Below are 21,787 nucleotides of genomic sequence, written 5' to 3'. Positions count from 1 at the left end.
ACATCTCTGTGGTTGTGGCTGTTTAGGTCAAAAGGTTAATGGCATGGTACGGTGGAAAAGGTGATGGGCTTAGGATCAGAAGACCTGACTTATATTCCACCTCTGCCACTTGCTGGTTTTGTGATGTGCAGCAAGTTTCCTTATATCTCTGAGCATCAGCTTTTTCAGCTGCAAAAACAGTATTTAATATCTCTTTTACAACTTTGCTACTCAAAGTGTAGTCCATGGGAGTATTTGGGAATGTGTTAGAAATACAGATTCTCAGTCCCTGCCAGCCCTACAGAAGCAGAACCTGCATATTTATGAGATCCCCAGGTGGTTTGTATGCACATTAAAGTTTGAGAGACACCTCTCTGTTGTGGGGGTTAAATGACAATAGTGGGCATTTTTTATATGCCCATGTTCAATATTCATTCCTGGATACTCAGGGATGCTGTCTTCGTGGTCAGTTTGCTCACTTCTGTTGCTGCTCAGAGATTGAACTCTTATCCAACTCAATCAGTTTCCAGATGCCTTCAGCTACCTCCAAACCCAGTGAGGCCACATAATGTGGTTGGTTCAGTAGAATCTGGCTCCCCCACCTTTGAAAAACTTGAAGCACATATCCTGCTAATGGGGTAATGGCCTTCTTCATGAAAGAAGTCAGTCATCTGGGTAATTGAGAAGTATTTAGTCAAGCTGTCAGTCATGAGGACCCACTGATTGTTAGGCACTGGCAACCCTGGTGACAAGTTGGGCGCAGTTCCCATCCTTAGGAAGCACTACTGCCTAGTGGGGGGACCAGCTGGTAAAGAATTTTTACCCAGTGAGGCTTGTATAGAGTGCTATAAAAACCCCAAGTGAAGAGGAATTAATTCCACTTGGGGGTTGGGAGGTGGCTAGGAAATGAATTTTTTTTTTTAAGTTTTTTTTCTACCAGAAATGATTTTTCAGAGAGTTGTGATTTCTTGGTTCAGTGGCTTTCTGGCTGTTTCCTGTTCTGTTTCTATGGCGTTGGTAGTGTTCTGATCCACCAGTTTTCTGCATCAGGAGGGACAGATGTTCTCTGAGAGTCAGTTCTATGTTAGGAGCCATCTGAGATGCTGTGTGGATTTCCAGGCAGTGAAAAAGACACAGCTTGGCCCAATGGATCCTACAGATCTGTTAAACAGATCTGTGGCTCTTTCAGAGAAAAAAGTTACCACAACTAAATAACCCATATGTTTTTTCACTGGAGTCTTACAGCCATCCTAAGCGTACCTTTCAGGAACTTATGGATAAAGTAAAAAAAGATTCAGAGAACTTCTCCGCCAGGGGGAAAGGAGTTATATGGGATAATGAAGTATATAAATGGTGGGAGAGGATCAGTGCAGGGCATTCCATCATGAACCTGCCCTGTTTGATTCCATAAAATGATATTTTTCTGGATTTGGGGTGATAGTGAATCAAGCACCAGATTGCTTGGGGTGCTAGGCCTGGGACTTGGCACAACCTGCTGAGGAAAGTTTTCTCTCATTGAACAATCAGGGCAGTTGAGTTTGCTTAGAGCTGAAGGCTTTACAAGTCCCAAAGCAGAAGTTCAGACATTCATCCAGTTCATCAAGTGTGAGGCCTGTCGAATGATCCTGCTCTCAGAAAGCCCATACTCTTGGTAGACAGGAATAATTAAAGTGCGGTAGTGTCTGTAAGGGCCAGCCACAGGAGCACCCTAAATGGCATATGTGGTAGAGATTTGAAAAAAGGAGCAGTTCTCCAGTTTAGGGTTGAGATGACAATGTGATCTTTTGTGTTAGTCCTTAAACAAGTAGGCAGCTATAGGTTGGAGTGGGGTGGGGTCGACTGAGGTGGGGATTGGGTGTAGACACTCATGTTTGGTATTTGACACCACCTCAGATCTAGAGTTGTGACTGGAAGTTGCAGAAGAACCTCTCCTTTTATCTAGCTGTGTTGAGTATAGAGTAGTATATTTGAGAAAAGGAAACTAAGGCTTTTGAAATGGATTTGGATATTGTGTACTGTTTAGGGACCTTGATGCTGAGATCCCAAATCTTTTTGGTCTTAGTGCTTTATAGGTAAACATTTGCATTTCATTTCAGATGGTCCCTTTTAAAAGAAGGTAGCTAGAAGTCATCCAGATTGGAAAGGAAGAAGAAAACTATCACTATTTGCAGATGACATGATACTATATATAGAAAACCTTAAAGGTTCCACCAAAAAACTCTCAGAGCTAATAAATTAATAAATAAAGTTGTGGGGTACAAAATTAATATACAAAAATCTGTTGTATTTCTATACTCTAATAAGGAACTATCAGAAAGAGAAAACAAGAAAACAGCCCCACTTAACAATTGCATCAAAAAGAATAAAATAGCCCTGGTGACTGAGCCACCACGAGGGACTCAGCTGCCTCCCCCTTGAACCCACTTGCTTCCCCGATGCTCTGTCACCTCCCCCCACTTTTCCCCACCCCTTCTATAGGCCTTTTCCACCAAAGAAAAGAAATTATATTTATTTCCACTGTCCAGAACCTCCACTCTTTTGACCCCTTTGCTGATGCAAGTAAGGGTGATGATCTGCCTCCTGCTGGCACTGAGGATTATATATATAAGAATTCAACAAAGAAATGGCAGGAAGACCTTTACTACTGTCTAAAGCATTGTTGATGATTACGACAAAAACTAGTGAAGGTGTTTAAGAAGAAATTTGCCTGTCATAGTACTTTAATTGAGCATCCAGAATATGGAGAAGTAATTTAGCTACAGGGTGACCAGTGTAAGAATATATGCCAGGGGCGCCTGGGTGTCTCAGTCGGTTAGGCGTCCGACTTCAGCTCAGGTCACGATCTCACGGTCCATGAGTTCGAGCCCTGCGTTGGGCTCTGGGCTGATGGCTCAGAGCCTGGAGCCTGCTTCTGATTCTGTGTCTCCCTCTCTCTCTGCCCCTCCCCCATTCATGCTGTGTCTCTCTCTGTCTCAAAAATAAATAAACGTTAAAAAAAATTAAAAAAAAAAGAATATATGCCAGTTCCTCCCTCTTAGAGATTGGACGGGCTAAGGACAACCAGCTGAAGGTTCATGGGCTTTAAGTGCCTTTGGCTCACTGAAGCTTTTAAGTGAGGATTTCCTCGCAATGGGTAGAATTTCCTTTCTGTCCTTTGTTACATTGTTTAAAAACCTTATAGCTTCTTGTAAAGATGATGATTTGGGGTCTGCTTTTAACTTGGACTAGTTTAAGTCCTTTGTGCAATAAACTGAAAAGAACCAAAAAAAAAAAAAAAAAAAAAACAGAATAAAATACTTAGGAATAAATTTAACTAAGAAGGTGAAAGACCTGAAAACTATAAGAAATTGATGAAAGAAATTAAGATACAAATAAATAGGAAGATATTCCTGCTCGTGGATTGGAAGAATTAATATTGTGTAAATGTCTATACTACCCAAAGCAGTCTACATATTTAATGCAATGGCATTTTTCACAGAACTAGAACAAATAATTCTAGAATTTATGTGGACCCACAAAAGACCTGAATAGCCAGAGCAGTCTTGAGAAAGAACAAAGCCAGAGGCATCACACTTCCTGATTTCAAACTATACTACAAAGCTGTAGTGATGAAAACAGTGTAGTATGGCCTAAAAGACACACAAGTCAATGGAACAGAATAAAGAGTCCTGAAATAAACCCACACATATATGGTCAATTAATTTATGACAAAGGAGGCAAGAGTATACAATGGAAGAAGGAATGGTGTCTTCAATAAATGGGTTTGGGAAAACTGGACCGCTACATAACAAAAGAATGAAATTGTACCACTGTTTATGCCATACACAAAAATTAACACAATGGGTTAAAGACTTGAACGTAAGACTTGAAACCATAAAACTCCTAGGGGAGCCTGGATGGCCCAGTCAGTAAAGCATCCAACTTCGGCTCAGGTCATGATCTCACAGTTTGTGAATTTGAGCCCTGTGTCAGGCTCTGTGCTGACAGCTCAGAGCCTGGAGCCTGCTTCAGTTTCTGTGAGTCATTCTCTCTCTGCCCCTCCCCCACTTGTGCTGTGTCTCTCTCTGTCTCTCAAAAACAAATAAATGTAAAGAAGAAATTTTAAAAATAAACCGTAAAACTTCTAGAAGGAAACATAGGTGGTAAGCTCCTTGACATTGGTCTTAGCAATGTTTTTTTTGGATCTGACTCCAAAGGCAAGGACAACAAAAGCAAAAATAAACAAATGAGACTACATCAAACTAAAACACATCTGTACAGTGAAGGAAGCCATTAACAAAATGAAAAGGCAACCTACTGAATCGGAGAAGATATTTGCAAATCATGTATCTGATAAGGGGTTAATATTCAAAATATATAAAGAACTCATACCACAATAACAATTTAAAAAATCTGACTTAAAAAATGGGACAGAGTATCTGAATATACATGTTTTCCAAAGAAGATATATAGGTAGCAGTAGGCACTTAAAAGGATGCTCAACATCACTCATCATCAGGGCAATGCAAATCAAAACCGTAATGATATATCACCTCACACCTGTCATGATGACTGTTATAAAAAAGACAAGATATAACATTTGTGGTAAGGATGTGAAGAAAAGGGAACCTTGTTGTACAAAACAATGAAATCTTTATAACAATCTGGATGAACCTTGAGGGTATAATGCTAAGTGAAATAAGTCCGAGAAAGACAAATACTACATGATTTCACTTAAAAGTGGATTACAAAAAACCCAGACTCCTAGATACAGAGAACAGAATGGTGGTTGCCGGAGGGGATGGGGTTTGGGCAGGCAGTAAAATGGGTTAGGGGATCAGGAGGTACAAATTTCTAGTTATGAAATAAGTCATGAGGTATAATGTACAGCATAGGAAATACAGTCAGTAATACCGTTTTAACTTACGACACATGGAAACTAGACTTATTATGGTGATCAGTTTGCAATATATGTAAATGTCACAATGATACAAATGTTAAATCGCTATGTTGTACACGTGGAACTAATATTGTATGGTTATACTTCAGTTTAAAAAATAAGAGTAGCTAGAAACTTTTTCTTCATTCACAAACCCATTTGCTAAGTATATATTAACTTGAGCTGTGTGCCAGATGCTGTCCTAGTTTATTGGGTAAATGCAAGTGAAGGCACGTCATTGCCTCTGTGATGCTTTACAATCTAGCTAGAGTGACAAACAAATAATCAGATATAATCAGGGTACAGTGTGATCTGTTCTAGAAGCATATTCAGAATTCAGAGTACAAGATATGCAGTGGAAGTAACTGAAACAGTCTGTACGGTGTGTATGTGTGTGTTGATTGAATCTGTATTTTTATCAAATAGTTTTTGGAGAATAATAGAATATTACAGTAGGAAAGAACTCAAAATGTGTAAGTGCTTGAAACTTTGAATTAATATAAAAAGTTTCTGAGAAGGAAAACCCAGGAACATGGAAATATATGTGGTGCTTTTAAAAGCACTTTATTTGAATCAGAATCCCCTTTAGGGGGACATAAGAGTGGATATATGTTTAACTTAGCTTAGTCATAAAAGAATTACTTTTAGAATACTAAATTTAAAGTACAGCTTATTCTAATAATTATTGCAAATTCGCTTTACAGTTGTCTTATTTCTTACAAAAGAAAGTAGGAATAAACTTGAGGAATGATTTACTGTATGCATAAACAGGAACTGTAAGTTTCTTGTTTATAAGCTTTAAAAGACCTGATAGTTGTAAGAGCAAAAATTAGACTTGTACATGTGTAGCCTGGCTGCTATTCTCTGCAGAGTTTTGAGGAGGAGTTGGTATTCAACAAGGCCATCAGAAAGACTCCCCATTAGGGTGAAGGCTTTGATCAGCCTGTGTCCCCAGAGTTGATTAGATTTTGAAACGTTAACTAACAAGGATGATATTTAAAACTTAAATAATTGCGGGCTCCTGGGTGGTTCAGTTGTTGAGCATCTGAGTCTTGATTTTGGCTCAGGTCATGATCCCAAGGTTATGGGAAGGAGACCCTTGTCTGGCTCCCCGCTGAGTGTGGAGCCTGCTTAAGATTCTCTCTTTCCCTTTACCCCTCTCCCCTACGCGTGCTCTCTCTCTAAAACAAACAAAAATTTTTAATTAAAAAAATTTTTTAAAGCTCAAATAATTGCTAGTTTCTTAATTCTCCTTCAAGTATACCAGTTGCTTCCACCTCTCCAGAGCATTTTCTCCTTTTAGAATCTTGTACAAGGTCAGTGAATGGTTGCAGATTTCTTGGCAAGTTTGAAGTTAGAAAATTTGGGTTTTGAGTTGTAATGGGCTCTGATAGCCTTCTATGGCATGTCCAAGGAGGGAGCTAGTATTAGCCTGGCATCCAGCTTGTTGCGTTTAGCAGACAGGGCTGCAGAGCTGGTGGTGGCAGACAGCCTTTCTCATGTTTAGATTTTATTTATTTATTGTTAAAAAAAATTTTTTTTTAACATTTACTTACTATTTTTGAGGGGGGTTGCAGAGAGAGGGAGACAGAGGATCCAGAGCAGGCTCCACAGTGTAAGCATAGAGCCCGATGCAGGGCTGGAACCCATGAACTTCAAGATTATGACCTGAGCCAAAATCAAGAGTCTGCCACTTAACGGACTAAGCCTGAGCCACGCAGGTGCCCCCTCATGTTTAGATTTTAGAGGTAATTTTGGAGGTGTAAAGGACAGAGCAGTATGGAAACACCTTTTCTTAAGTTATTTTCATCATTCTAAAAAACTTTTTCAAAGTAAAAAGATTATTTTCAGAACTAGAAGTATCTTCAGAAAATGAAAACATTCCCCTGTCTTTGGGAAATGCCATACACTTTACAGACTTGATCGTGTTTGATTTTTTTCCAACCACCCATGTAAGTGATATTACACCCCACACCCCCATTAGAGATGAGAAAGTTGACATTCAGAGTACAGAGTCACTGGTCCAATCCAGAAGTCTTGGGGGATCCTAATGTGGGCTGCATCACCGTGGGTTTTGGTATTTTTGGTGTCCGATAGGGCCAGGACTCCATAGCCCTCAGTGCTCATAATTTTATCAGTGGACAAAATCCTGTCTTTGAGAATACATTTTTTAAAATGCTTATTTGTTTTTGAGAGAGAGAGAGACAGACAGACAGATAGACAGACATAGCACAAACGGGGAAGGGGCAGAGAGAAAGGGAGACACAGAATCCGAAGCAGGCCCCGGGCTCTAGCTGTCAGCACAGAGCCCGATGCGGGGCTCGAACTCACGAACTGTGAGATCATGACCTGGGGTGAAGTTGGACACTTAACTGACTGAGCCACCCAGGTGCCCCTGGAAATACATTTTTATACTATTCTTTACATAGTGTAAGTACAGTGTAGGTTATTCTGCAGGGGAAATACTTCACATTTGTATAGGGTTTTGTGGCTTCCAAAGTACTTTCACATACATGCTCTGGTTTTGAAAGAGAAGCTTTATAAGATAGGACAGGTTGTGATTTTAATCCCATTTTGCAGAGGAGGAAACCAGGGCTCAAAGCAATTAAGTGGTTTCCATAGGGACTAAGTCAAGGCTAGAGCTCCAGTCTGGTGCTTTCCTACTACACCATGCACTGTTCTGGCTCCCTGCTATTTTTTTTTTTTAATGTTTGTTTATTTTTGAGAGAGAAAGAGACAAGAGCATGAGTGGGGGAGGGACGGGGGTAGGGGGAGACACAGAATCCAAAGCAGGCTTCAGGCTCTGAGCTGTGAACGCAGGGCTGTAACTCAGGGACCGTGAGATCATGACCTGAGGAAAGCCGATTCTTAACCAATGGAGCCACCCAGGTGCCCCCTGGCTCCCTGCTGTTAATGCTTAATTTCAGATTCTCTTGCCAGCTTTAGCAAGGCAATGTGTCAATAACAGGTGTGGGTCAGGTTGAGGAGGAGGGGGAGGGCAAGGTTGGGGGTCCTCAGAATGACTGGATTATGTTATCCAAAGTGGGACTAGTGCCAGAGAGAAAACCAAGAGACTGTTTATATGTGTCTAGAATGGTTTGAGAGCCTTTGCTCACTGCATTCATTCACAGTCTGTTGCAGCATTAGCATTGTGCATTTCCCAGCCTGGTTTCCATTCTTTTACCACAACAAGCTCAGTTTCTCAGTGGTCTCTAGAGCAGTGTTTCTCAACCTTGGGACTATTGACATTTTGGACCAGAGAATTTGGTGCGGAGGGGGCTGTCCTGTGCATTGCAGGATGTTTAGCAGCATCCTTGACTTCTACTTGCTAGATATCCATAGCATTCCTCCTCCGGTTGTGACAACAAAAAAACACTCTCTAAACACTGCTAAATGTCCCCTGGGGGACAGAAGCTCCTAGGTTTGAGAACCACTGCTCCAGAGAGTGGCCTAAGGGTGAGAGGTTTTAAAGAGCAGAGCTGAGAGGATCCATTAAGGGTACTTTTAATCCTACCCTTTTGTTGTTCTGCTGAGGACACCAAAGTCTAGAGATAGGACACAGCCTCCTGGCTCTGCTTTCTGGGAGTCTGGCTTGGATTGGGACCTAGATCAGAATGTCTCCCTACTCAGGACTCTTTAACCAACCCAGAGGTTTTCAGTCTTCAGGTTGGAGGACGCTTTTCCAATTCCAGAAAAAATCAGGGATGGTCATGTGATAATGTGTAGTTGTACTTTAGTACCCATTAATTGAGAAGATAAATAATTACCTTCAACCAATATTTATTGAATACCCACTGTCTGTGTTTCCATCCTAGGATTGTCACATGAATGGCAGTAGGTGGTCAAGTGACAGTTGCTTTTATTATTGTGTGATATATTCACCATGTAGGGCACAGACAGTGCTGGGCAGGCACATTTCACAGAGCAGTGTAGTGTAGTGGCGACTATGAACCCTATGAGCTCACAACCCATAGGTTGGGAACCAGTTGATGTATTATACCATGAGATTTGAGAGAACAGCAGACCTGAAACTCGGGGCTTTTCTTGAAGCCATGAACTATTTTTACACTCAAGAGAAAAATCTCCATAGTCTGTGGAAATACAAAGCCACTAGGCTACCCAGAGTCCTCAGTGCAGCTCTCTCAACAGCCATACACTAGGGCATTTGTGATAAAAGAAGAGGCATTTGGCTGGAAACAAGCTTTAAGTTCTTAGCATTAGTTGGTAAATGGTGCATTGGTCTGAGGGGAATTTAAAATAATGGCCTTGAACTTGAGAATATGTGTTTCTAAAGCCTCTCATCTTGAAGCACTCAGCTTCTCTGACAAGAAATATTACTCTTATTTCAGAGGTAAGAGGCAGAGAGGTGAGGCCACACAAATGGTCCCTGAAAGAGAGCCGGCTACTCTCAGGATTAGGAACTGGGACTCTGGTTGGCATCCCAAGATGGGGTTGTTTGTTTATGTCAGATGATGGTGGGATAAGGAAAAAAGTTGTTAGATTAGCTTCTACCCAATTTGGCCAGTATTTTAAGTGCCCACTGTGAAAGACTCCATGTGAAGGGATAGTAGGACACAGATGAAGATTTGGGACAGAGGAAGGGGGTAAGGCCATTCTGTGCTGAAGGAATTGTGGAACCAAGGTACTCTGTGTGTATGTGGGAGGGGAGGGGAGATGATAGGGGAAGGGTGGGGGGTAGTGGTGGCTCAGACAGAGTGACAGTTGGAAAGATAGGCTGCAGCCTCCCTGAGGAGGCCCTGGATACTAAGCTGAGGAATCTGTTAGGTTGAGTTTAGTGAGGCACATACTGAATAGACACTCTGTCTGTTGAACAGTTTGTGGGGAACAGCAGCCATCTTGCTGCAGCACCCTGCTGAAGTTACCCATTGGTAGGCTTTCTACCCATTATTACCAGAGGGATTGAGGTGGGTAGAGAGTGGTTCCCTTATAAGGGGGGTCATTACTCTTTCTTTGGTTACTTTTTCCTGGTTCCCCTTCTGCTTTATCTGAAGCCTGGAACATCCTGGGCAGCTGGGTAGAGACAGAACAGTAACTTTTCTCCACTTGAGAGTATCTCAGGTTATATGCTGAAGATAGGCAGATCTTCCCTACTTAAACTAGTTTGACCAAGCCTCGTTTATTAATCATGTCCTTGACTACCTCATGTTGTGCATTTTGCTCCCGACTCCCTGGCCGGCTTACTCAATTAATTGTGATCTTTGAGATTATTTAATTTTCCCTTCATGTTTATCTTTGATCCATGAGAGAGGGAGATGGGGAGAGTTTACCTCCCTTGGCTGATGAGAAGGACTTCTGTTTCTGAGGTCCATACATTTCAAGTTCAGCCTGGTCTCTGCTATCCTAGTCACAAAAATCTGAGAACTCACTCTTTTATTCACTCTTTCCTGAGCTCCCAGCCTCTTGTTTTTTTTCCCTCTTTTCTAGGTGCTCCCTCCATTACCCAGGATGGTCAAGCAGAGCCCTAGGACTTAGAGACCACCCCAGTTCTAGTTCTGCTTCTGTCAACTAGTATCTTTGGGCAAGTGCCTTCTCTACTCTGGGCCTTTGTTGAGAAGCAACAATTTGTTGAGAATCAGCTATTGTTGAGAACAATAAAATGAAAAGGATGGATTAAATGAATGCTGAGATTCTTCCTGCTCTAACATTGTCTGAGTCAACAAGTGCTGTATTACAGTAACTCTCCAGAGAACCAGGTGTTGCTCTAAGCAATTTTGCTGCATAAAAAGATGGAGCAGCTTAGTGTTTGTTTTGTCTGTTAGCAGCTTGGGTACAGCCCTGCTCAGTGTAGATGTTGAGGGCAGCCACAGACTGTTTTGTAGAATGTGATGGACGTTTTTTGTTTTGTTTTGTTTTGTTTTGTTTTTAATTGTGATTCCCTGGTTCAGACGCCAGAGCTGAATAATCGTTTTTAGCTGCTCCCATGAGCCTCTGTCCAGGTGAGCAGCGCAGTTGCCAGAAGGCATCTCTTTGGTGTCTGAGCCTCCTTTGGATCAGTAGTCTGCCTCTCACTTGACTGCCAGTCTTTTGGCAAATCAGAAGCACACATTTTTTTCTGGGGCTGAGCAGGCTTAAGCCCTGCTGGACAAAAACCCAGCAGTGACCAGTTAAACATACTGAGGATGCTTCCTTGTAATAGGACTTGACCTCCTCACCAACCCACAGGATTGGGGCCACAGGATACAAAGGAGTTGTCTCCTTTGTGAAGGGAGTGGAGAAAAGAACCAGCTGGTCAAGGCTGGCCTGACTTGAGTCATTTTGTTTAAATCTGCTTTTTAGGGGTGCCGGGGTGGCTCAGTCGGTTGAGCGTCTGACTTCGGCCCAGGTCATGATCTCACGATTCATGAGTTCGAGCCCTGCGTCGGGCTCTGTGCTGACAGCTCAGAGCCTGGAGCCTGCTTCGGATTCTGTGCCTCCCTCTCTCTCTGACCCTCCCCGTTCATGCTGTCTCTCTCTGTCTCAAAAATAAATAAAAACATTAAAAAAAAAAATCTGCTTTTCAGGATGGTGACTAAAGATGATGCTGTATATCTTGGGGAGAGTAGTGGGCTTCTCTGCAAAGACCTGAGGTCCTAGCACTGCCCTGAACAGCTAAGCCTTTTAAAAATATGGAAGACATTTACTCACCTGGTTCTAAATGAAGGCCTTTAAAACCTCACCCTACTAGTGCCCATTAAAGACCATTCTCTCCCTTTTATTAACTTTCATAGTACTTTCATGTGTCCTAAGCAGCTCTGGAAAAATCACACAAGTTTAGAGCTCATCTTGCCCGTATAGAGGGAGATTCCAGGCCCAGAGAGGTTAGGTAGCTCAGGGTGCCTGGGTGGTTCAGTTGGTTAAGCGACCGACTCTTGCTGTTGGCCCAGGTCATGATCTCACTGTTCGTGAGTTTGACCCCCATATTGGGCTCTGCACTGTTAGCGCAGAGCCTGCTTGAGATTCTCTCTCTCTGTCCCCCCTCAAAATAAATAAATAAACATTAAAAATAAATAAAAAGTGACACAGCTCAGGAGTGCCTGGGTGGCTCAGTTGGTTAAGTGGCCGACCTCGGCTCAGGTCATGATCTCACAGTTCATGGGTTTGAACCCTGCATCGGGCTCTGTGCTGACAGTGCAGAGCCTGGAGCCTGGCTTCGGAGTCTGTCTCCTTCGCTCTCTGCCCCTCCCCCACTCCTGCTCTGTCTCTGTCTCTGTCTCAAATAAACATTAAAAAAAATTTTTTTTTTAAAGTGACACAGCTCATGAAGACAAACCTGGGACTAGAACCCGTGGCTCTTATCTCTTTCTGATTAGTTCTGCTGCCTCACTGCTTCTCAACAGACTCTGGGGTGGCCCGTTGCCAGAATGGCTTTGAAAATAAAATTAAAGTTGCCATGCAGAAGGCCAGCTGACGGGAGAGAAGGAGCAAACAGTTGCTATTTTAGGGGGTGGTTTTTTTTTTTTTAGTTATAACTGGCTGTTGGTGGTTTGGCAGGATGGCACAGCCTGGGTGGAGGCTCATAAACGTCAGGGTCTTGTAGCTACCTTCCTGATTCTTTGTTTAACCAGGCTGTCTTTCCCTGCCTTCTAAGAACCTATCCAAGGGATTAGAATATTCCTACTTTTAACCCCTTTTACAGGACTCTGGGGAAGATTAGGAAGTCTATAAAAAGACCTAGGAAAAAGTTGGTATACAAATGACAATTTTTGGTGCTTCTTGATTTTTTCTTTTTTTTTTTTTTTTTTTTATTAATGTGTAATTTGTTTATAGTAAAGCAGACAAGTCTTAAGTGTATAGCTCAGTGGTTTTTTTTTTTTTTTTTTTTTTTAAACAGATGTATATACCCATGTAATCACCACCCAGATCAAGACATAGAACGTTTCTAGCACTTCAGTAGTCTTGGTGATTTTTATAGCAGCTAAGGACTTTATTTGTTTACTCCAGTCCCCTTAAGTATCTCAGAGGCATTATATTATCCTTCTGTTACTCATCAGCATGTTTCCCAAACACCTAGTAGTGGAGAGTGCTGTGCTAGGTGTTGCTGTGGGTTCAGAAATGAGTAATTGTTGGCCTCTGTCTTAGGTTCACAGCCCATCAGGGATTATGACTAGGATCCAATGGAGACTGAGAAGGGCTGTGAGAAGCGGCTTGAAGGAAAGAGGCTGCTGCTGGCTGGGAGAGGAGAGTATATATATTTACATAGCCAGAGAATTTTCCCCAGCCTTCTCACTATTCATAAATATAGGAAAGGAGCCAGATTTTGGACTTTTAGTCCCTTCTCAGCCAGTTCTTTGCATTTTCAGACCATATTGGGTACTTTGGAGAGGTATAAGCCTAGCTGAAAATCTGCATCTATGGTGTTTGCTCGGCCTTTCCACCTCTGCTGGAGACAACATGGACAATATGGAAGAGAGCAAAAACAAGGCACTTCTCCCCTTCTTTGTCTGCCCCAATGCAGGGCTGAATCCCACAACCGTGAGATTATGACCTGAGCCTAAATTAAGAGTCAGACGCTTGGGGCCCCTGGGTGGCTCAGTCGGTTGAGCGTCCAACTTCAGCTCAGGTCATGATCTTGCAGTTGACGAGTTTGAGCCCTGCATCGGGCCCTGACAGCTCAGAGCCTGGAGCCTGCTTCGGATTCTGTGTCTCCCTCTCTCTCTGCCCCTCCCCCGCTCATGCTTTGTCTCTCTCTGTGTCAAAAATAAATAAACATTAAAAAAAATTAAAAAAAAAAAAAGGCACTTAACTGTCTGAGTCACCCGGGTGCTCCAGATGACAAATCTTTTGTGAGTTAATTTTAGCCTGAATTTCTCTAACCCTTTTGGTCAAATCGTTTAAAACATCGAATTTTCTGTGTCTTAAGTGAAAGCAGACTCAAGAGTGACTTTTCTGATCTGTTTTCATGTGTGAGAAACAAGTTTTTGTTTTGTTTTAAATGGTAATAAAGGCATATGGCTCTGTGGTTGGTAGGAGGGAAGAAGGCCATGTCTAAGTAGATGCAAGGTGGTCCCTTTCTTTAAAGAAAGATTCTTTCAAGGTAGTGAAGACCAATGCCTAAGATAGGGTTAATAAGATAATAGCCTAGGACATCTGAACGTTGCAGAGCTTTACCTTAGTGTATGTGTAGATAGGAAAGAAAGAAGGGCACATGACTTAGCTCGGCTGAACCTTGTTCAGGTTTGATGAATTACCGTGTCTTAGAATCATAAGTCTTAGATCATTTGGGTCCGTTCCCCATCTCCATTTTACGGATGAGGAAACTAAGACTTTGATTTGGTCAGGGCTGGAACCAGAACCAGGTCTCATGTCTAGTGAGTACAAAGATGTTCTGGAAGAGTGCTCAGCAGGATTTCGAAGGAAGCATGGCTAGGAGGGGGTAGTGGTGAGGTGGAGGGTGAATAGAGTGACAGGAGCACTGGATGGTTTCCCCCAACAGTGGACCAGGAGAAGCAAAATGCTGGAGGAGGGAGAGGTGAGAGTGTCTCCTCTAGGGAAGACTGAGGCTGTCAGTAGTCTGAGGGGGTGCCCTGGGATCCCCATAGCAAGGGGATGTGGAGGCTGCTGTGGCCAGGATTAAGTGCTTCAATTGGCTGGAGAATCTTCGGCACTTATCCTCCTTCTCTTTTTGTTTTCTATTTGACTACTTGGGGACCCCTGAGGTATTGCTTTCCTCGGTAGGAAGCCTGCTTTCTAACATTCCTTTCTTTACATTCTTTTCTAAATAATCCAATTATAATCTATCACTGTTGTGTATTGTTCAAGGGAATAGAAATTATCATCCCTTCATTATTTTGGCTTCTGATAATTCTGTGCAGTTTGGAGTTAGTTCTCCAGTTTTATTATTTTCACATATATGGTTATAAGCTACAGTGTTTAGTGGAAAGACCAGATAGCAAATTCATGATTGGGTGTGTGTGCGTGTGTGTGTGCGTGCGTGTGTGTGTGTGTGTGTGCAGTAAAATCTGTTTTTTACATATATATGTGTAATATATATGTTACTTGATGTCTGCCATCAAGGTTAACTATTTGGCCTCATCTGTAAAATAGTAATAATCATAATAAGGGCTCTGAAGTCAGACAAACTGGATTTGCAAACTGGATTAGGCTCTATCACTTAACTGACTGCAATTTGGGGGAAGTTACTTAGCTTTCTAAGCCTCTATTTCCATTCTTTTGCTATTGAAGGAGAAGGGGATGAAGATTTATTGAGCATCTACTATTAGGTATTGTACTATTCAACTACTTTACATGTGCTGCCTTGTTTTCCTTGTAGTGGTTCAGTGAGATACAGATGTTATTATCCTTATTTTATATATACGGAAACCGAGTCTTAGGTTAAGTGATTTGCCTATGTCTTCCCAATTAAAAGTCTTGGGAAAATCTTTTGGGAATGACTATTACTGTACTTTCCGAAATGGGATTTTTTTTTTCATATGGATTCTGATTCAGTTAATGTTTGCTGAACCTTTTTTAGGTGATAGGCATTATAGTTAATACCAGAATTATTTTATTGTCTTATCACCATTTTATAAATGAGTAAGTTAAAGCTCAAGGCTCATCCAAGATTATCCAAATTATAGACGACAGAGCCAGGATATGGGCCAAATCTGCCTGATTCCCACCTCATGGTACCTCAGGATTACCTGACTGTGGCCCAGTTGTTTATAGCATTTGTTGACAAAAATGGATTTCATTTCAGCATAAGAATTTGACTATCCCCAGGAAATTAATTACAATGAGATTTGACCTGAATCAGAAAATAATAAAAGGTATTAAAGGAGGAGTAGGGGTGCCTGGGTGGCTTGGTCAGTTGAGCATCTGACTTTAGCTCAGGTCATGATCTTGCAGTTCATGAGTTTGAACCCCATGTCGGCTTTGTGCTGACAGCTCAAAGCCTGGAGCCTACTTTGGATTCTGTGTCTCCCTCTCTCTCTGCTCCTCCCTTGCTCATGCTCTCTCTCTCAGAAATAAATGAAAACATTTGAAAATTAAAAAAAAAAACAATGGAGTAGATTAGGAAGAGGGTCTTCCCAGCCATTTTTAGCATGTCTGCTCAGAAGCTTTGCAAAGAACAGAAACAGAGAACTGCCATTACTATTAAATTCCCTGGAGGTTGGAGCCAGGAACAGATTCATTATTTGTTTTCTCCTTGACCCTGGGAGGTAGACCTGTGGGTGTCTTGTGATTTCATAAATAGTGAGGACTGGCAAAGATAAAAGTCTCATTAGAGCTATCTCCCAGTGTTATGAGGATCTCAGGCTGTTGGGGTTACTAGTCCATTGAGATAGTTTAAAAACTTTTTTAGTAGCCAGACTTGGTTCAAATCAACTCTTAGGCGTAGAAGCAACAATGGCAGGTTCTTGGGCAGTTTTTAAGTGACCGACCAGACCATAGGCATTGCTTATTCCTTATTCATTCAAGTGACATGTGGGCTCGAACAGCTTATCTAAGCCAGGGACTGTCCCCAGAAGCTTCATTGCACCAAGGGGATGTCAATTACAGTAGTACAGTTTGGTGTTTTGAGGCAGCTTTCAGCAAGGAGTGATTCAGGATCCAGGAGAAGTGTCCTCACTTGGCCTGGGGAGAGTGGGAGGATTGAGAAGCTGCTGCCTGGACAGCCCTGCAAGACCAGTGGGAGCAAACCAGATGAAGAGTGAGATGGGCATTTGAGGAGAACTGGAAGCCTGAGGAGGCTACAGAGAATGAAAGCCAGTACAGGGTTTTCTAGGCAGGGGAGTGGAGTGTTAAAGTTTGTGTTTGGAAGGACCACTGGTTAAAAAAAAAAAAAGAAGAAGAAGAAGAAAGAAAGACCATTGGTGACAGGTGGGGAGGGGGCACCTCCTACTCCCATCCACATACACTCTCTCTTCCCCCTGCCTTCCCCCAGCTCATAGAGCCCAAGTCACAACCTTGTGAGCAACTACACAACATAATCCCTCTGCCCCCCAAAACACACACTCAACACAGGGTTCTGCTCTGGACACAGTCCTCTTGCTCTTGGGTCCTGATTGCTTCAGTTGTAGGAAGGGGCCTTCCCTTGGTGTGCTGAAGGTTTAGGGCTTAGGCTGAAGATTTGTGGGCAAAGAGGCTTTTCATGCCTTTATGGAGGGAGGGGCTGAAGCTGTTTTCCATGTTTCAGCCTTGATCCAGGTCTGCCAGAATTGGGAGGGGTGGTAAATGGCTATGGGAGAGGAGGTAGAATTGTTAATCACCTAGCTCCTCAGGGAGGGTGAATATAGAAATAAGAGGTAAGTTCCCCCAGAGGTGTGGAAGTGCATATGTGTGTGTAAACAGGACTTTAGCCAAACTCCCACCTAATCGCCCTGGCCCAGGTCAACTGGCAAGGTGCATGTAGAAGAAGAAATGACCCTGTCCTCTAGAGATGCCCTTTTGTTCCTCTCTTCTTGTGGCCCTGAGATCCTCAGAACCTCTGCTGTATGTCTCTCCACCATGTGACAGGATCTATGACTGGGAAGAAAAAGGAAGAGGGAGGTTCTTATCTAATTACTGGGGTAAACAACCCAGCACAAAAGTTGCAGAAAGTAGAGAGTAGCAAGAAGAAAATATCAGTTCAGTTGCTTTCTTGGAGGCAGGAATATTTGTGCAGAGGCTACTGCAGGGGTAAAAGCAGGCATGAAGGAAGTTGGGGGCAGCAGAGCTAGGGGATGGAAACAGTACGGAAGTATAGACCTCCAAATTTGGTAGACCATTCAAGAACTCCTGATGGATCCTCAACTGGAGGCCCTGGCTTTGGGAGTGTCTGTCTCCCTTTTCTCAAGCTCCTTCGTTTTTAATTCTTTGGGACATCATGGACCCTTTTCAAAATCCAGTAAGTGCCGTTTCCTCCCAGAACTACACATACAGTGCATGTGAAATTTTGCAGGTTGTGGTAGGGATCCTGGACCCCGGTTGAGAATCCTGCTCCAGCTTCTCTGCTGTTTTTCTGTACTATCTCATTTCTGGTATTGCCAGTTTGGTTTTAGTTGGAGGTGATAAAATGCCAACTCATACCGGCTTACTCTGCGGAAGGAGGACTTATTGACACATATGACTGTGGGAAAGGGCAGGGTGGAGCTGGTCTCTCTTTCAGCATGTTGACTCATTCTTACTGACTTCCTCATGAGCCTGGGCCAGGGCTGCCAACTGCTCTGGCTTAGAGCTTTGGATCTTGGCAGGGAATGTGCCACTAACTCCCTTCACTCTCATTTCTCTCCTCTGGTATCTCCTAGCAAATTCCAGAAGAGGAATCTGATTGGCTGCTTGGGTTAGGTACTCGTGACTAGGCTAATCACAGCAGTGGAGGGGAGGAGCTGTTCTGTGACCCAGCTTGGATCATAAGCCTGTACCGCTCCATGGCCAGGGAGGCAGGTTTGTGTGTAGAGGCTTGGTGTTTGAGGAGGGTGGTCCTCTGGAAACAATTGCCCCTGTACTTTTCTCCTCCTGCCTGGTAGAGCTCATTGCTCCTGCTCATTCATTCTTTCTCAGCCCCAACAGGGCTTGTGGGGGCATGTGGGAAAGAACTGGAGACCTGTGTTCTGGTCCTAGGACCACCTTCCACCAGGGTTCACTGAATACATACTCTGCTTATACCTCCCTGGGTCTTAGTTTCCTCCTCTGTGCAAAAAAGGTTGGACTTATTCTCCAGAAGTGTGTTTGTCCAGCCAACCATCCCTCACGGAACACCTACTATGTACTGAGAATACTGAGATAGAGAGACAAGTCCCTTCCTCCCAGAGTTCCCATTCTTTTTTTTTTTTTTTAATTAATTTATTTATTTATTTTGAGAGAGAGAGCACAAGCAGAGGAGGGGCAGAGAGAGGGAGAGACAGAATCCCAAGCAGGCTCTGCACCATCAGTGCAGAGCCCGATGTGGGGCTTGAACTCAAGAACTGTGAGATCATGACCTGAGCCGAGATCAAGAATCAGATGCTTAACTCACTGAACCACCCAGGCACCCCGAGTTCCCATTCCTAAAGTGTGAAAATAGAGATATGCATTAGGGTTCCAGGACACTGAGATTCTGTGCCCCTATTTATTGTGGACCCAGGCAAAACCTTCTTTCCCAGAAAGACACCAGCTTACTGTGGCTCCTCTTGCCCTCCATTCTTTGGAAGCTGCCATTTGGGCAAGGAGGGTAATTTGTCTCTACCCACTTCATCATGCCTCTCCGATTCTAAGAGAAAACACTAGTTTGGTTTTCCCTCTTGCTTTGGACAAATACTTCGTAGTGCTTTTCTGCTGGCATTTCCCCCTCCCCACTTCCCCACAATCGACTTCAACCCCCAGACCTCTCTTGTCATCTCAGTTGCCAGGGTGCTTTCTTGCTTGTTCAGGCAGAGGGGGCTTTTGTTGGCTTGAATTCAGCTGAAAGCAGGGGAAGAAAAGCCAGTTGGAAAAGAAACATTTCATCCTAGCCTGGGAACGGAAACCAAGGGCAGGCTCTGCTTTTCCTATGTCCCAGCCAAGAACCTGATCACCTCCAGTAAGGCAGGCTAAGAGCATACAGCCTGAGACCTGGTGGGTGGGAGGAGTGTGATCAGTGTCCTTACTCCACTCGTGGGACCAGGCCACAGCTCAAGTGCCAGGCATAGTTAAGTTGTTCTTAATACATGTTTGCTGTTTTAAATACAACTGTCTTAGGGTACCTAAGTGGCTCAGTTGGTTAAGCATCTGACTTTGGCTCAAGTCATGATCTCATGGTTTGTGGGTTCGAGCCCCACGTCGGGCTCTGTGCTTGATAGCTCAGAGCCTGGAGCCTGCTTCAGATTCTGTGTCTCCCTCCCTCTCTCTCTGACCCTCCCCTGCTTGTGTTCTGTCTCTTTCTCTCAAGAATAAACATAAATTAAAAAAAATTTTTTTTAATAAAAAAATAGATACAACTGTCTTTTCATGTCTGGGGATGGGGCAGAAATTGGCTCTTTTATTTAGGTTACTTTTTTGTTTGTTTTGATTACATAGTCATGTAAGTGATACATTATTTTATTTATTTTTTAAAGCTTTTGACTTTTTTTTTTTAAGATTTTTTTTTTTTCAACGTTTATTTATTTTTGGGACAGAGAGAGACAGAGCATGAACGGGGGAGGGGCAGAGAGAGAGGGAGACACAGAATCGGAAACAGGCTCCAGGCTCTGAGCCTGACGCAGGGCTCGAACCCACGGACCGCGAGATCGTGACCTGGCTAAAGTCGGACGCTTAACCGACTGCGCCACCCAGGCGCCCCAACATTCTTTTAAGTTTATTTATTTTTGAGAGTGAGAGAGAGTGAGCAGGGGAGGGGCAGAGAGAAGAAGAGAAAGAATCCCAAGCAGGCCCCACACTGCCAACATGGAGCCTGACACAGGGCTCAAACCCACGAACCTGAGCTGAAATCAAGAGTTTGACACTTAACCGACTGAGCCACCCAGGTGCCCTGGTATGTAATTTTAAAAGTGCCTTCTCGGGGCACCTCGTCTTTTCTCCCCTGAGTCGGTTACTAGTCTCTCTGAGAAATGGCATCTCCACCACCTTGTTGCTCCAACCAGAACTTGGGGGTTCTTCCTGACTGTGCATTTTCTCATTTCCTTCCCCTACACATTCAAACAGATGATACAGGCCAAGGTCTTCCCTCTTGATACCTCTCATCTTCTTCTGGTCAGTCCCTCCACTGTGGCCTTAGTTCAGGCCCTTGAAATCCAAACTCTCTGGATTATTGCATTTGTCACCAGTCCTTTCTCTTCACAGCAGCCAGAGAGATCTTTCTGAAATGCAAATCTTATCACATGCTTGCCCTGCTTAGAATCTTTCAATGGCTTCCCTCTAATCCTGGGATAAAGTCTAGCAGCTCCTTAATAAGACATACAAGTTTGTTCTTGAGTTTCTCTCTTGAGCTTTTATCTTTCCTTACTCCTCCCCCTCCCCCCCAGTGCCTTTCTGTTCCTCCTGCCTGGGATATGTTTCTCTTGCCTATCTTTTATCATCCTTTATTTTTTTTTATTTTATTTATTTTTTTTTTTTTTAAATTTTTTTTTTTTTCAACGTTTATTTATTTTTGGGACAGAGAGAGACAGAGCATGAACGGGTGAGGGGCAGAGAGAGAGGGAGAGACAGAATCGGAAACAGGCTCCAGGCTCCGAGCCATCAGCCCAGAGCCTGATGCGGGGCTCGAACTCACAGACCGCGAGATCGTGACCTGGCTGAAGTCGGACGCTTAACCGACTGCGCCACCCAGGCGCCCCATTATTTATTTTTTTAAGTAGGCTTCACACCCAACATGGAGCTTGAACTCATGACCCTGGGATCAAGAGTCGGATGCTCTGCTGACTGAGCCAGCCAGGTGCCCCTTTCTTATCATCCTTTAAAGTGTGTGATAACTACAAAGGTTAGGTTCCCCTCCCCTGGGCTACCATAGTGCCCTGTGCTTACCTCTGTCATTATATCACATTGTCCATCTCTTTGCTGGTTTGTGAACTCCTTCAGCTTTGGGGCTGTGCCTTTTTTTGTTTCTGGTAACAAAGTATTACAAGCAAAGTATAATTCCTGATAGTAGAAGGAGCATGGATTTGGGTTGTTCAAGGAATTTGTCAATCTGAGTTTTCAAATTTACTAGCATGAAGTTGTGCATAATATTCCCTTTCCCTTTTAGCATCTGTGGAATCAGTAGTGATGTTACATCATTCCTGACATTGGCAACTTTTTTTTTTCCTGATCATTCTGGCTAGAAGTTCAATTTTATTGATCAAAGAAACAGGGTTTTTGTGTGTGTGTGTGTGTGTGTGTGTGTGTTTGTTTTTTTTTTGTTTTTTTTTTTTTTGTTTTTTTTTTAGGGTTTATTTATTTTTGAGAGAGAGAGACAGACAGACAGAGCACGAGTGGGGAAGAGGTAGAGAGGAAGAAGACACAGAATCCGAAGCAGGC

At 43.2% G+C, this 21,787-nt stretch overlaps 1 protein-coding gene across 2 annotated transcripts in view; it reads left to right on the top strand.

The window, feature by feature from the left end:
* CHMP4B (charged multivesicular body protein 4B) overlaps window positions 1-21,787 on the top strand; it is a 54,011-nt gene that overhangs the window by 9,324 nt on the left and 22,900 nt on the right. The window contains exon 1 of one of the 2 annotated variants that reach the window (XM_047853494.1): window positions 17,600-17,723. The exons of the other annotated variant lie outside the window; for it this stretch is intronic. Within the exon in view, the coding sequence (XP_047709450.1) occupies window positions 17,618-17,723 (106 nt within the window). The 5' untranslated portion in view covers window positions 17,600-17,617. Of the gene's footprint in view, window positions 1-17,599; window positions 17,724-21,787 lie in introns of those variants that run through there. 2 annotated transcript variants of the gene reach the window in all.

Source organism: Prionailurus viverrinus, chromosome A3, assembly GCF_022837055.1.
Source record: "Prionailurus viverrinus isolate Anna chromosome A3, UM_Priviv_1.0, whole genome shotgun sequence".
Classification (NCBI taxonomy): domain Eukaryota; kingdom Metazoa; phylum Chordata; class Mammalia; order Carnivora; family Felidae; genus Prionailurus; species Prionailurus viverrinus.
Note: the sequence above shows the minus strand (reverse complement) of the source record. Positions and strands in the feature narration are given on the sequence as shown.